Source organism: Patagioenas fasciata, chromosome 11, assembly GCF_037038585.1.
Source record: "Patagioenas fasciata isolate bPatFas1 chromosome 11, bPatFas1.hap1, whole genome shotgun sequence".
Lineage (NCBI taxonomy): Eukaryota > Metazoa > Chordata > Aves > Columbiformes > Columbidae > Patagioenas > Patagioenas fasciata.
In genome coordinates, this window is record NC_092530.1 from 2,134,737 (window position 1) to 2,150,968 (window position 16,232).

The window sequence follows — 16,232 nt, forward strand, 5'->3', positions numbered from 1 at the left end:
CAAAAGTTGTGTTCGTGATGCAAGCAAATGTAAGGCTCAGAGGGAAGAAAATCCACGTTTCACAAATCTGTAAGCAGTTTATTAAGTTAACACCTGAACATCTCCCCTTCCTTCACTTTACAGACCCGACTCTCCCGACTCCTCTCAGCAGAGCTACCAGGCTCTGCCACGGCAACCAGCTGCGTCCCCAGAGAGCGACGGGGACGCTCTAGATATGGAAGAAATCGCTGCCCCTGAGGGTGGTGAGAGCCTGGCCCAGGTTGGCCAGAGAGGTGGTGGATGAACCATCCCTGGAGACCAGGCAAGGAAAATAAATAACTTTTTCTTTGCAGTCTAAATAACATTTAAAATTATACTAACTAGTGCAGCATAGCGACCCCTTTCTAGCTGTCCTGCACTGCTGGATGAAGCACCTGCTCTCCTTTCTCCTGACGTTCTTCTTGGGGAGCCTGGAGCTGCCTCAGCAGCGGTGACATGAAAACAATGACAAACACAACAACAGCGTGTGGGCCACAAACTCAAGAGTCCTATTTAAAGTGCCAATTTTTAAATCTGCTCTGATATCAGGGAGGGTTGACGAGAGGCTCCAGTCACCCCCTTGGCACTGCATAGAATCACAGAATCATTTCAGCTGGAAGAGACCCTCATGAGCATCGAGTCCAACCATACCCTAATTCTAGCATGAAACCATGTCCCTAAGCACCTTGTTTAAACACCTTTCAAACCCCTCCGGGGATGATGACTCCACCACTGCCCTGGGCAGCCTGTTCCATAGCACCGTGGTTGCCATGTGCGATAGAGCAGCTGCTGGCACCTGGACCTCTGTTAGGAAGAAAAATAGCAGAGATGGGAAGAGAGAAGGAGGGGGAAGCTGTGAAACCAGACTGGCTCAGGTAACCACACGCCAGCCAAACCCAAGGTAAAGCTGTGCCAAACAACCGTGCCAGACCAAGGCACAAAACAAACTCTTGCTGACCCTGCGCCCATCTCGCCGCCGTCATTCCCAACTCAGCCACAATGTCAGCACGTAACACACAAGGTGCATTTCGGTGCTTCAAGCCTGAAGTTTGCAGGGCTCTTTAGTGAGCTCAACCAAGGGTGAACATGAAAATCCCTCCCCATGCAAAGGAGTGAGGAGTTCACTGGCAGCGGAGCCGACGTGGAGCAGCAGGACACGCCGGAGCCCCCGCTGCTGTCTGGCTGTCAGGAGGAGAGAGCCTGCTCTTCCCCAGCTGCCACAGATCTTAATGTGACATGCTGCTTCAAAATCTTGTTAGAAATAGGAATAAAAAGCAAAATACAACCCTGCTGGGTCTATGATTATTATTTTACAGAGATGACAGATATAATTTAGAGCATAATACCATGGTAACCCTTTCAGATGGAAAGAAAGACAGCAGCAGGGCTTTCTCTGGTGGGAGCCAGCGGGGAATGTATTTTTAAAAAGCATAATCCACAACTCTGTCACTGCAGAGACCTGTCTGCTTTAATCAAGGGGAAATTGCTTGGAGCGTACCAATCAATTTAACTCTGCAGTGCATGGTGGGACCCAGAGGCACGAAAAGGTGCTGTACAAGTGCAAGACAAAGTAGTGTCGGACTTGAACCACAGACGGGACCCACTACAGAGCGAAAGTAACAGATAATACCTTCTGATGAGCGCAAAGGATTACAAAGGACTGAAGGGTGACCTTGCCCCTGCAGCAGTAACATCAGTAACAGTAAATTATATACTCACAACAACCAGGAGCCAGGCTGCCGTTCCTGCAGACCTTGCCTAACCCTGCTCCAGCCCCTTCTTGCCCGTCATCCCTGACTGTGGTTTCCAGCCCCTCCTCATATTTCCAGTGAAACGTGACAGCAAATTAAAGTTAGATTATTACAAATTATTACGGTACTTGCTGAGCCTTCTGTAGTCATTTAAAACCAGCCACGAGCCCAGGGGGCTGAAGATGGTCATAGATTTTGAGGTTCCTTGTTATTCTTTTTAAAAATCAGGAAGCAGCATCCTTCAGCCCAGACCCTGGTGTGTTCCCAGGTCAGCAGTGACCCGAATGTGTTTGTGTACTCAGCAGAGGAACCATGCCCAGTGCTGGCTTCCCCTCTTCATCCCCCTTCTTCACCCACAGCCCTTCTGCCAGTCGCCACCTCCCTGGAGACTCATGTTCCCCTTTGGGAGCCAAACCCCCCCACAACACACACATTACCCTGGTGTCACATAGGACAGACCAGCTTATCTCTACTTGAGGGCCTGAACCAAAGTTTCACCCTTGGCCAGCTGACGCCAGACAAGCAGCAGCACTGAGTACAATGCTGAGGCATTTAATGCTGTCCAGCTGAAGGTGAAGTCCAGAGACAAAATCAAATTAGAACAGTGGATGAAAATCATTGTTCTGCAAGGATACATGGAATTTCTCACAGCCTTCCCAAGTCAACACAACTAGATGGTTTGGTAGGGGTCTGGAGCATCTTTCTGATGAGGAAAGACTCAGTGAGAGTTGGGGCTGTTAAGCTGGAGAAGAGAAGCTGAGAGGGATCTGATCAATGGATCAATATCTCAGGGTGGCTGTCAGAGGATGGAGCAGACTCTGTTCAGTGGTGCCCAACGCCAGGGTGAGGGGCAACGGGCACAGACTGAAACACAGGAGGCTCCATCTGAACATGAGCAGAAATTTGTTTTCTGGGAGGTGCCAGAGCCTGGCCCAGGCTGCCCAGAGCAGGTGTGGAGTCTCCTTCTCTGAGACATTGAAACCCGCCTGGACCCACCTGTGTGATCTGCTCTGTGACCCTGCGTGAGCAGGGCTTGGACTGGGGGATCTCCAGAGGTCCCTCCAACTCAACCAGGCTGGGATTATGTGGGATTCTGTAATGCTGAGGCAATTAGTGTTTTCCAGCTGAAGGTGATGTCCAGAGACAAAAATCAAATGAGAACAGTGGATGAAAATCATTGTTCTGTAGGGATACGTGGAATTTCCCACAGCCTTCCCAAGTCAACACAACTAGATGGTTCATCTCAGGAGAAACCTATTGTACAGCCAGGGCAGCCTGGAAAACAACATGGCTCAAGCAGTTCAGACAGGAACCCACACAACAGAAGAAGACACCTGTGTCCTTGAACAGCCGCTGGAACCCAGGCTGGATATCCTGACATGTTTCAAAAAGCATTAGAGACCCACACTTGGGCAACAGAGTGAAACCACACCTGTGTCCCTGATGGGGCGCTGGACACCCTTCTGGCCTCCACAGCCTCGGATGAACCTGGATATCCTCACCTACCTGAATCTGAGCACCTTGAACTGGAGCCTAATCCCACCTTAGATCTGCAAAGTGCTGATGTCTGACAAGAGGACAGTCACCTTGGACTCCTTTCACCTCCAGTGAATGAGGTGCTTCAGAAACACAGTTCCTCTGAGCTCTTCTCCGTGTTTGTCCATGAGGAAGAGCTGATGCACTACAGACAGAAATGCCCATTTTTCTCTGCTGGGGGAGAGGACGCGACTCGCCAGGCAAAAGGGAATCCCACTGAAGATACTCAGACCCCCAGAGACGATCATTCCAATCAGTCAGGACAAACATGAACAGTGCTTGACAAAGTCAATCCACTGCTGCCTGCCGAGCCTCCTACCCCTGGGTGTATAGGTTGCTCTTTTCCCTTTGGTTTCACCAATACCTGACAAATCTCTCTGGTATTTTGCCATCATTTGTAGTGAACACCTGGAGTCACCTTCAGCTGAACCCTCGCTCCAAGCAACGCAGACATCAGCCTGACCAGCTGGAGCCAGGTGGCAATGGGTCTTGGGTGCAGAAGGGAAAACATGAGAGCAGTAAGGACCTGTACCTGTTGAAAGGAATTATTGCTGACTTGATTTGGGGCCGTCTTCCTTGTTCTGTGCAACACTCACATGCGTACAATGTCCAAATTCATTAGCTGCAGCAATTAAGATACAAGTTCTTGGAGTGTTTTGTAATGAGGTAATTAGCACAGGACTCCTTGTCATAAGAGCTGTCAGGCAGTTTTGACAAAGGGAATCAAGCTGGGCTTCTAAGGTTGGTAGGTGCAGCATTAATATATTATGTATATAACAGTATGTATATAATAGTGAGATAACAACAGAGCCACTGGACAGGCTGCAAATGGAGCCATTTTAAGGACCTGTGCAGAGCCAGCAGTATCACAGCACAGCGGCAGCAAGTCCAGGGGCTGACCCCTCCACAGCTGCAATTTCTACGTGCTTTGTGCCTTTAACAGTTGTCATTGGCTGCTTGTATAACTACAGAACAGTCGGTAAAACAACAATCTCCCAATGCCCTTCACACACACAGCTATTGTGCAGGCGGTGTTTGATTGCTTGTCTGGGATTAAAAGGAATTTGAAAAAGGCAACATGCACCGAGCTACATCCACCAGTTCTCCATCTGCCCACAAGCTAAGGAAACTCACATGTCCCTAACCAGGAAAAGGGGGTTGTTTATTCCTTTATCTTTTTTTTTTTTTTCCCAGTTAGCATCATATCAAGGGTCATGGGCCATGGTAGACTGGAAGGTGGGTGGAGAACTGGCTGGCCCACCAGGCTCCGAGGTCTCACTGGAGCTCCAGTGTTCCGCAGGGGCTGGTACCGGGGCAGTGGGTGTCTCCATGCGGGAGCCAGCAGTGCTCTCCCAGCAGGGCTGCAGCTGGCACTGACCACGCAGAACGCAAAGGGAAGGACCTTGACAGGCAGACAAAAGCTGTGTGAGGTTCAATCCACTTTTGGGGCCCCCAGGACAAGAAAGACATTGACATACTGGAACGAGTTCAACGGAGGCCACCAAGGTCATAAAATGGTGGAGGACAGGACATGCAAGGAAAGGCTGAGAGAAATCGGTTTGTTCAGCTCGGGGAAAAGGTGAAGGGGAATTTTAATTCTGTTTCTATCCCTGGAGACATCCCAGGCCAGGCTGGATGGGGCTCTGAGCAACCTGAGCTGGTGAAGATGTCCCTGCTCATGGTAGGGGTGGCACTGGGGGAGCTGGGAAGGTCCCTCCAACCCAAACTGTTCTGTGATTCTTTGACTCTGTCTACAACTACCTAATAGGGAGTTATAGAGAAGACTGAGCCAATTTTTTTTGGAGGTGTATAGCAAAAGGACAAGAGGTAACAAACTGCAGGAAGGGAAATTCCAACTGAAATAAAAATATATCAGCTTCACCGTGGAGTGGGTTTAGTGGTGTGACAAGGGTCGGAGAGGTTATGGGAACTCCAGTCATGGAAACATTCAAAACTTGGCTGATCAGCCTGACCTGACTTTGAAGCTAGCACTGCACAAGAAGGGTTTGGACAAGAGAGTGTGAGCTAAATTATGAGTTTATGAAGATTGAATGAAAGTAACACATGGAAATGCATTCCCGGAGTCCAGAGCTTCTTTCACACTCAATTTCGGGAAGAAAATTGTGTTCCCGTAGGGACAAACAGGATATCAGGAGATCTCAAAAACTCAAGAATATTTAATGTGAAGGAATAATCAAGAATGAATCCAAAAGGTAAGGAAGGATTTCAAGAAAAATTGGACCACTATTTAAATAAACATTATGAAGCCCAGGAGCCAGACTCCCCCACTCCTGAAGCCACGTGATAAACAAAACAACACCTGAGCTCAGTCGCTGCTCCTGCCCCAGCATCCAGACCTGGCAGGACATTTCCTAATATCCCACAACCTGAGCACCTTTCAAGCAGGTTACAGTTAAAATTAAAGCTTCCCATGGAAATGCTGCTTTTCTCTCTCTGCCTTTCAAAGCACAGATTAACTAGAAGTCAGGAGTTAACACGACCCACATCTAACATCAAAAGCTGCTGATGTTTAGCTGAGCATAAGTGACAGGTCTGATTCTTTCTTGGCACAAAAGAGTTATTAACTTTTTCAAGGCCCTGTTTTTGCATTTCCCACTACGTCATTACTTCAGTTCTTGTGTGATGGACCAGACCACGAGGCACCAAACTTTCAGTACGTACTTAGGAGAACAGGTGTTAAGAAGGACAGCAACAAGTTACAAACCGGGGTTCTACAAGAGTTTATGGTGTTCCAAACCTCTCGATTTGGCTGCTGAGAACCTTCTCAAATTTTACTAATCAGCCTTAAACTCTGAAAGGCTCTTTGAGCAGTAATATCTACTGCTTCAAAGTATGAGATTTCAGGGGAAAAAAAAGTCTCTCCGTTGTTGGAAGAAAATATTTCTAAATCTGAACAACTTCCCCTTGGTACAGAACTGGCTCTGGTGGAAATTCAGTTTTAGCAATTAAGTCAAAGCTGGGTTTGATTCAATTATCACCTTTTTAAATGCCACCCTTCATGCACATACTGAGCATCTGACCATCAAGAAGCTAAGAGGACATGCCAGTACAGGCCAACAAGCTAAGCTGGATCTAACTTCAGGGCCAGTAACCCACTAACTATCCACCACCTGCTTCAGTACAATAAAATAATTTGCCTGTGTGGTGGAACAGTGCCATTAATCCCCACATTTACACGTGTGGAACTGAGGCTCCCAAAGATGAGCGCAGCTCCATCGCACTCACCATCAGTCATTTAAGTGCTGAAGTCGGAAGCCCAAAGCTCCCTTCAGCTGGTCCCTTCTACAGCCAGAGGGCGTTTCAACCCACCCCAAACCTGCACATCCATCTGGAACTACTCATCCCTCCCCGCTGACCACAAGAGGCTGGAAAGTAACTAAGCTTCTCAAAGCCATGGGCAATGGTTCTGGAATCCATCCAAAACTAACAAGGAATTAAGGAATGGCCTAAGGTCACCCACTTTACTCAGGGCACACATGTGCTGTGTCATTTTTAGGTAGGAGACTGCATTCTGCCCACCAGAGCTAGAGGAACACAGCTCCGCAGCCTCTTGTAGCATCGGGACAAGCTTCAAGTCCCACAGGACAGCAACTGCACTTACTTGGAAGATATTGGAGAAGTCTCTCAAGTTGAAAATGTAGTGGAACTTGATGGCTGTTGGAAGGAATGTAGCGGCTACTTTCTGGTGCAGTCCCAGGGCAAGGGCAATCAGCTGCTGAGCTGATTTTTGCACAGCCCCCGAGAAATTTCCACTTGTCAGGTGCTGCGTTAAAATGGTGCTATAGATCCTGGACAAGGCATCCTGCCCAGGGATGGACAGCGCGAAGACACAGAAGTGACGCTGAGGGAGAGAAAGGAAGGCATGGAAAGGTCAGAGAGGTAGAAAAACACCTTTCAAGCAAAATGCCCTTGGGGATTTGCTGTGATAATCTCATCTAGGCTCCCTTTCCCATGAAATGCTGGACCAGATGATCTTTTGAGGTCCCTTCCAACCTGGGTTGTTCTATGATTCTCTGATTTGCAGTCCACCTGAACAAGGTTATTTCCCTCTCCCAGTTTGCCAGCAGAGCTCAGGTGGGAAGTGACATCACTCTGCTCACTAAACCAGGGATTTTCAACTGCATCTCACCAATGCTACACTGGAAGTGCAGTCCATTGAAGAGCCAAAGGGCTCTGAAGGTCCCACCGACCTCTGACAAAGCCCAGTCACTGTCTCTATTAAGAGCAGCCCCTGGAAGGTGCCATCTCCCAGAGGACCTCTTTACTAATTTGGAACTTGCAAAGTTGCCCATGGGACACTTCATTTTAACTCCACACCTTGCTGAAGAGGAGCCAGGGTCCAAGCTGACTCTGGTCATTAGGTTTCTCCATGATGAAATGAATTTTGCTCACTGCTACCCAGTCCCTCCATCGGTTGGCAGCTCCCAAAAATCAAAGTCTAATGTTTAAGATCTCTTCCCAAATCTTCTGTTATCAGCAGCGCTTGAACTGCTTTTTGTTTGGCTTGGGGTTTTTTTGTTCGGTTAGGTTTTTGGGGGGATTTGGCTGGTTGGTTGGTTTTGGTGTTCTTTGTTTTGTTGGTTTTGTTTGGTTGCTTGGTTTGGGGTTTGTTGGGGTTTTTGTTGTTGTTGTGTTTTGGTGTGGCTTGGGTTTTTTTTTAGTTTTGTCTGTTTTCTTCGTTTGGGTTTCTCCCCCACACCTCTTTTTACTGACAGCTGCATCAGACAATTCTGGAAAGCAGGCGGCGTTAATGCACCATGCTTCAGAGCTAAATACGAGCTAAATGAAGGCAAAATCTGCCTGTATGGACCAGAAGGTTGTCCTGAAAGTAGGTGTTAAGCTGGCTGGCAACTTTTGACTTCCTCCTCTGACGGAGCTGCAGAATGTGAGGAAAAACAAACAAGGGAATAAGGGACCCAGTTCGGTGCTTCACTATTAGGAATCACAGTCACTCGACAGATTCGTGCCATTTGTACTGATAAAACAACAGCAGGATCTGCCAGTGGTTGTCCTCTAACCTCACGTTTAAATGATCCACCCCAAAATAAACCCAGCGATGCACCTGCCGTTGTGCAGGGCTTTACCTGCAGCCGAGGGTTGATGGTGAAGCTCCCCGCCGTCGGGTTCATGCACGACACATACTGCACGTTCGTGATCTCCTTCAGCGACAGCTTGGTCCGGTCGTACCTTCGGGCAAAACACAAGCAGCAGCACAGTGACCACGGCCACTGCCTCTCTCAGTACATGTCCCTGGGCTGCCAGAGGCCGCTTGTCTTCAGGGGGTCAAATTCTGCGTCTTGCCAAGATGAGGCCCAGGCCCAGGTTGCCGGCCTATCTGTACACGGCCTGGCACACGCGAGTCCTGCTCCTGGTGGAAATCCTTCAGCTTCAACAACCTGTAGCTAATATTTCTATCAGTAATAAGCACTGAGCAAAGCCCCTGGGCCATACTCTTCACTTGCATGGAAATGGCAGAAAACAGCAGGAGTGTCTCTGGTTTGATCCCAACCCGGGACAGGGTGTGAGAGACTACAAGGGTGACTCTCAAACACTGTGGCAAACCCAGCCCTGCAACACCCAGTCATGGGAGACGGGCCATCGTGAGCAGGTGAATGGTGATTTACATGTCAAGGCCGAGGTGACAGCCACAGACAAAGGCTGGGTGACACAGGCAGTGCTGTGTTGAAGGACACGCAGCCTGTGCGCTGACAGGCCCGACACGGTGTCAAGGCCCAGGCTGAGAGACCCTCCGGGCCTCCCCCATCTTCCACAATCACCCCCAGTGACGCCTGCACAAAAGCCCAGGTGATCCCGAGGGCTATAAACCCTATAAAACCTGTGCCAGCACGGGCAGGGTGCCACCCTGGGGACCCTTCCACCCACCGGGCTGACCACGGGAACCGAACCACACACCACAGGGTGCTGAACCCTGACTACAGACCCAAGCATTCCTGCATAGGAACTGGACCTGAGACTACAAACCCCTCAAACACACCACGGAGCCCTAAGGGTGGTGAGACCTTTCCTTTCCCTTTCCTTTTCCTTCCCTTCCCATTTCCTTCCCCCTTCCTTTCCCCTTCTTTTCTTCCTCTCTCTTTCCTTCCTATATTCCTATTTCTTTGCCTTCCTTTTTGTGAGTAATACAGTAACATAAGGTTTAGAGCCCCACTTGTGCCACAAAACTCTTTCATGTGAATCTTTTCGCTGCTAAACTGTTTATCGATTGAGCTTAAGTAACATAAATCCTTCTGCCACTGAGTCATTTGCCAATTGGACCAAGCTACAAAAAATAAAGGTCTTTTGTTTGTGGACCTTCAGGATTGTATGTACTTTTTTCCAACCCAGGGGACTGACAAATCTCAGTCACACTTCCCCCAACCATAGCGCCAGGTGGGACATGACAAGGGTCAGCAGGCTGCTGCTGCCGGGGGAGGACAGGGAGTCCTGGGCTCCCTGGTTTAAGAAGGACAAGGAATTACTGGAGAGAGTCCAGCGGTGGCTACAAAGATGCTAAGGGATCTGGAGCACCTTTCTTGTGACAAGAAACTGAGAGAGCTGGGGCTGTTGAGCTGGAGAAGAGAAGCCGAGAGGGATCTGATCAATGGGATCAATATCTCAGGGTGGGTGTCAGAGGATGGACCAGACTCTGTTCAGTGGTGCCCAACGCCAGGGTGAGGGGCAACAGGCACAGACTGAAACACAGGAGGCTCCATCTGAACATGAGCAGAAACTTGTTTGCTGGGAGGTGCCAGAGCCTGGCCCAGGCTGCCCAGAGCGGGTGTGGAGGAATTGAAAACCATTCCAGTGGTTAAAATTCAGACAGTCAAGAAAACACACCTTCAATGAAAATAAAGAAATAATGGGAAGGGTTATTAGAATGGAGTCGTGAGACAGGTAAACTGAGCCTTGGCAGCTAGGAAGTGTCAGGTAGTCTGTAAACCCTGCCGTACCCAACCAACGGGGAACTGGGGAGGGAATTTGCAGTTGGGATTAGGGGTGGATATAAGCAGTGGCTTTTTGCCCTGTTTTGTGTGCCTACCTTTAGGTGGAACACCCGACCTTGCAAAATCGTTAATAAAATATGCTTTGCTGAGAGATCCTACCTGAGCCTATTATATTGGTGAGATGATAACTTCCTGCATGCAACACAGTGCCCAGTGGGCACTGCTGAGCACATGGGCAGAAGGCCTCGATGTGTCTGGGAGGGGACCCATGGCATGCTGCATCTGCCCGCACCTCGCTGCATCCCCTGTACGTTGCTGCATCCGCCCGCACCTCGCTGCATCCCCTGTACGTTGCTGCATCCGCCCGCACCTCGCTGCATCCCCTGTACGTTGCTGCATCCGCCCGCACCTCGCTGCATCCCCTGTACGTTGCTGCATCCGCCCGCACCTCGCTGCATCCCCTGTACGTTGCTGCATCCCCCCGCACCTCGCTGCATCCCCTGTACGTTGCTGCATCCCACCGCACCTCGCTGCATCCCCTGTACGTTGCTGCATCCCCCCGCACCTCGCTGCATCCCCTGTACGTTGCTGCATCCGCCCGCACCTCGCTGCATCCCCTGTACGTTGCTGCATCCGCCCGCACCTCGCTGCATCCCCTGTACGTTGCTGCATCCGCCCGCACCTCGCTGCATCCCCTGTACGTTGCTGCATCCGCCCGCACCTCGCTGCATCCCCTGTACGTTGCTGCATCCGCCCGCACCTCGCTGCATCCCCTGTACGTTGCTGCATCCCACCGCACCTCGCTGCATCCCCTGTACGTTGCTGCATCCGCCCGCACCTCGCTGCATCCCCTGTACGTTGCTGCATCCGCCCGCACCTCGCTGCATCCCCTGTACGTTGCTGCATCCGCCCGCACCTCGCTGCATCCCCTGTACGTTGCTGCATCCGCCCGCACCTCGCTGCATCCCCTGTACGTTGCTGCATCCCCCCGCACCTCGCTGCATCCCCTGTACGTTGCTGCATCCGCCCGCACCTCGCTGCATCCCCTGTACGTTGCTGCATCCCCCCGCACCTCGCTGCATCCCCTGTACGTTGCTGCATCCCACCGCACCTCGCTGCATCCCCTGTACGTTGCTGCATCCCCTGTACGTTGCTGCATCCCCCCGCACCTCGCTGCATCCCCTGTACGTTGCTGCATCCCACCGCACCTCGCTGCATCCCCTGTACGTTGCTGCATCCGCCCGCACCTCGCTGCATCCCCTGTACGTTGCTGCATCCCCTGTACGTTGCTGCATCCCCCCGCACCTCGCTGCATCCCCTGTACGTTGCTGCATCCCACCGCACCTCGCTGCATCCCCTGTACGTTGCTGCATCCCCTGTACGTTGCTGCATCCCCCCGCACCTCGCTGCATCCCCTGTACGTTGCTGCATCCCACCGCACCTCGCTGCATCCCCCTATGCCTCACTCCATCCCCCGCACCTCGTTGCATCCCTCTGCGCCTCACTGCATCCCCCTACTCCTCGCTGCAGCCCCTTGTGCCTCCAACGCTCCCTCGCAGCTCCCTCACCCTCTATCTGCCTGACTTCCCTGACACCCACAGCCCAAGATTTCTGCCTCCGCTCCACTGTCTCTGTTCCTCGGAAGCTTTTGGCAGAGCTCAGGCACGCACACAGCTGAGGAGAGTGGAAATTGCAATGCGTCCCTGCCCTGTATTCCCTGTGGAGAGATGCAAATATTCATGTCCCACACAGAGCTGCTGGCTAAAGTGTAAAACACACCAATCTCCTTCCAAAACAGTCACTGCTTTTCCTTCAAATCACCTCTGCCTAGATAATGGTTGTTTGCTGCTGCCTGACAGAAGACAATGTTAGGTGCTCACAGCAGGGGGGTTCACCCCAGCTGAGGCCAAATCCACAGCCGCCTCTGCTCTCAGCGTCGCGGGGCAGCAAGGCCGAGCATCGCGCTCCCCTCGCAGGCTTTGCACTGGGACCACAGTCACAAGCCACAGCAAGAGCAGAGCAAAGCTCCTCTCAACCCAGCTATGAGTAAGCAATCAAGCGGTATTAAAGAAGCGATGGACAACGTCCTCGGACACACGGTGTGAACTGTGGGGTTGTCCTGTGCAGGGACAGGAGCTGGACTCGATGATCCTTGCGGGTCCCTTCCAGCTCAGGACGTTTTGTGATTCTAAGTGAATTTGTTTGCTGGGGACAGGGGAAGCCCTGAGGGTGCTCAACTCTCAGTTCACCCAGAGCCTCCCAACCAGCTCTAGCCCAGCAGTATGCAATGGGAAGAGGGACCCACGCTTTGAGATTCTCTCAAACCCACTCCCCAGCACTGGAGCTGAACAAAAAGGTCTCCGACAACCAAGCCCAAGCAGGCTCCTACCAGTGGCCGTAGTCCAGGTGCTGCCGGATCAGCGTATGGGGCTGCACTGTCCCGTAAGCGTCCACCTCGGGCATGTTGAGATCATCAATGAAGTACACGAGCTTCTTGGTACCTGGAGGGCCATAATTCCTACCAGCCTTTTTCTCCAGAGGTTTCTCAAGCATACCTGTAGGGAGGCAGAGGAGCAAAGCTCATCTACTGGGAGAGCAACTGCTGCAAAATAAAAATGATTTCTCAGCCCAGCTCAATGCTGTGCTGTGTGTAGCTACAGCGGCCCCTCAAGGAGCTGAGATGTCCCCCAGCTGCAGCTGTATGAGGAGCAGCTGAGGGGCCTGGGGGTTCAGCTGGAGAACAGGAGCTGAGGGGAGACCTTCTGATCTCTGAACTGCCTGAAAGGAGCTTGGAGCCAGGGGAGGTCGGGCTCTGCTCCCCAGGAACAAGCGCCAGGAGCAGAGGAAACGGCCTCAAGTTGCGCCAGGGGAGGTTGAGGTTGGATCTGGGGAACAATTTCTTCCCCAAAGGGCTGTGGGGCATTGGAACAGGCTGCCCAGGGCAGTGCTGGAGTCACCAGCCCTGGAGGGTTGGACAGACGTGGAGATGAGGTTCTCAGGGACTAGAGTGCTAGAGCTGGGTTACGGTTGGACTCGATGATCCTGAAGGTCTCTTCCAACCAAACTGATTCTATGATTCTACAGTGCAGCTGGGAGCCCTGCAGGGACCCTTGGTCAGCACTTTGGTTTGACTTAAATCAGAAAGCTCTCAACTCTTCCTTCCAAACAAAAATACAACAAACTTCGTCTGCTACAAAACATGTCTACCTCAGAGCAAACAAGAGCTTTTCATGCAAGATAAAGCCTTTTGAATCTCTTCTGCATAATTTTTTAAACGAAATCTTGCTTGCAGAGGTGGCTGTGCCAGAGCAGTGAGCATCCCCTGCTGCCTGCCCCGGCGATGCGGCAACTGCAGCGTGGCCAGGGCAGCAGGCACTGGGCGCTGCGATGGAGAAAGGGAGATGGATGCTGTGGGCACAGAAGCCCACGAGCAAAGCTGCTGGTTTTGTGAATATATGCATCTTTTACCCTGTTAGACAAAAATAGGCGATCTCAGGGCCAAATTCCTGGACATCTTCAGAACAACCAACATGACACTTTTATTTAAATGCATCAAATAATCATAAGTTCCCTGATCTTCTCACCAGCGTTACCCAACCCTCCAGATAATGTGACAAGACTTAATTCCAACACGAGCTGTCAAATTACCACCTAGTTTCAAGTAGGGTCACGCACACGCAAAGGAAAGCACGGAGAGAATAGTTTCGCATTTCAAAGCCTTGGAAGACTTTAATTTGTTTTAGCAGAAGGCTGGGGTCATATGTTGCTCTAGCTCATAAAACGTGGGGAATATTTATAATCCTGGGCTGATATTTAATAAAAATCACCCCACGTCGCTGCACATCATGTTCTATAGGTTATTGATTCCTCTGATTGCAGCCCAGGCAACCTTTACTGTCTCAGTAAGTGGAAAAGCAAACGGAAGCAACGCTCCTCTGCCCAGACCCCGGGTGGGTTTTCTGCCCTGTGCTTACTCGAAGAATTTGTTTCATCAGCAGTTTTGGGTTGGCAACAGACCTATAAGGTGCTATAAAGCAGCACACGGTAAGTAGCAATTCTTTGTAATTAGGGAAGACTGGCAAATGTAAACGGGACTGGGAGTTTTTTTAAGCCATTTATTATCACGTGCAAAAGTTGTTAAGGAAGATTTATATTCCGTTGGTTTGTTTCAGATCACAGACCTTTCAAAACGCTGGGTTTTTCCTGCTTGGGTGCACTGCAGACAGCTTGCCTTGCTCACCACTCAAAATGCAGCTGATTTCTTGTCACAGACAGTTGCTGCACAAAGGAATGGATTGTGCTACGAAAAATGATGAATCTTTCCTCAGCGGAGCCTCTCTCCCCGTTCAATAAAACCACAATATTTGAAATTTCTGGTAGCAAGTTAAATTAAGTGTTTCAAATAAGCATTTAATTTAAATTTAATTAGTCCCTAATTAACATATAAAATCAGCCCTTTTTGAGGTTAAACAAGTATGCAAGAGATTCATCACACTGAAATGCAATTACTGGGGATCAAGTGACATGTTCGTGGAAGTGGTATTTTAATTCAAAGCCGTATCTCACAATAATAATAAGGGGCGGTGTGTCTGTGTGAGATCCTGACACATACTCAAACTAGCACCTCAAAGAAACAGTCTGGACACCTCGTACCTTCTGGTTGGTGAGCAAGGGAGAGGGAAAAAAAGAACCCAAACAAAAAAAACCACAAGATTTATTGCAATTTCTCTGAATGACAGAAGTCAGGGCTACATCTGATGGAGGGGCAGAGGCCCAAGAGGGCACGAAGCAGAGCGAGGCCCAGGGCAAATGCCACAGAATGTGGTATTTAGTCACAATAAACTACAGAAAATCCCCAAACTGGCCCCAGGTTCAGGCAGAGAGAGTGTTGGGCTCCTTTTAACCCCTGTGCACATGGCGCTTCTGGAAGCCACAGGATGCAGGGATGGGTTGAACAACAACTCTGCTTCCCCTAAGGGCTGCATCTTATACATCTCTGCAGCAACAGGCACCTTGTCTAAGGAACTACTGGAACTCAGGTTAGGATCTTTTTTAAGTAAGAAAAAATCCAAAATTACTTTGTGCCCATGTTTTACAAATTTAAAGATGTGCCTGCTGGGGAAAAGAATAAAGCAGCCAAGTGACAAACTACACAAAAAGGGACAAATTAACTCTAAAAAATGAGCAGCAGGGATCCAGGCCAAGCAGTATAAATCATGCTTCTCAATGCAAATCTCACCACCACATCTTCATCCACACACAAGACAACTTGCTCCTCTGTGCAGGGGAAGAAAATCACTGACTCAGCCCACAGCTCGTGACCAGGGACACGGTGCCAGGTCTGCCTGTACAAATAACACCTGCACACACTCGCCCATCCAGCTGGAGACAAACGGCTGCACATTCACAGAATCACAGGATCCCAGGCTGGTTGGGCTGAAGGGACCTCTGCAGATCCCCCAGTCCAAGCCCTGCTCACGCAGGGTCACAGAGCAGATCACACAGGTGGGTCCAGGTGGGTTTCAATGTCTCAGAGAAGGAGACTCCACACCCGCTCTGGGCAGCCTGGGCCAGGCTCTGGCACCTCCCAGCAAACAAGTTTCTGCTCATGTTCACATGGAGCCTCCTGTGTTTCAGTCTGTGCCCGCTGCCCCTCACCCTGGCGTTGGGCACCACTGAACAGACTCTGGTCCATCCTCTGACAGCCACCCTGAGATATTGATCCCATTGATCAGATCCCTCTCAGCTTCTCTTCTCCAGCTCAACAGCCCCAGAGCTCTCAGTCTCTCCCCATAAGAAAGAATCTCTAGGTCCCTCAGCATCTTTGTCCCCCACCCAGGCAGCTGGACAGAGAGACAGACAGACAGACAGACAGACAGACAGACAGACAGCTCAGCCCATTTAGCAGCTCAAGGGCATTTTGCAGAGACCCCAACACAGGGAAAAAAGCAAAGGGGCACCT

General features: G+C 50.5%; 1 protein-coding gene across 1 annotated transcript in view; it reads right to left on the minus strand.

The window, feature by feature from the left end:
* The window catches only part of LOC136106378 (dynein axonemal heavy chain 9-like), a gene marked incomplete at its 5' end in the record, with an annotated part of 97,355 nt that overhangs the window by 23,691 nt on the left and 57,432 nt on the right, over positions 1–16,232 (minus strand). Inside the window, 3 exons of the mRNA XM_071813641.1 lie at positions 6,928–7,167; positions 8,411–8,513; positions 12,660–12,825. Coding sequence (XP_071669742.1) covers positions 6,928–7,167; positions 8,411–8,513; positions 12,660–12,825 — 509 coding nt within the window. The remainder of the gene's footprint in view (positions 1–6,927; positions 7,168–8,410; positions 8,514–12,659; positions 12,826–16,232) is intronic.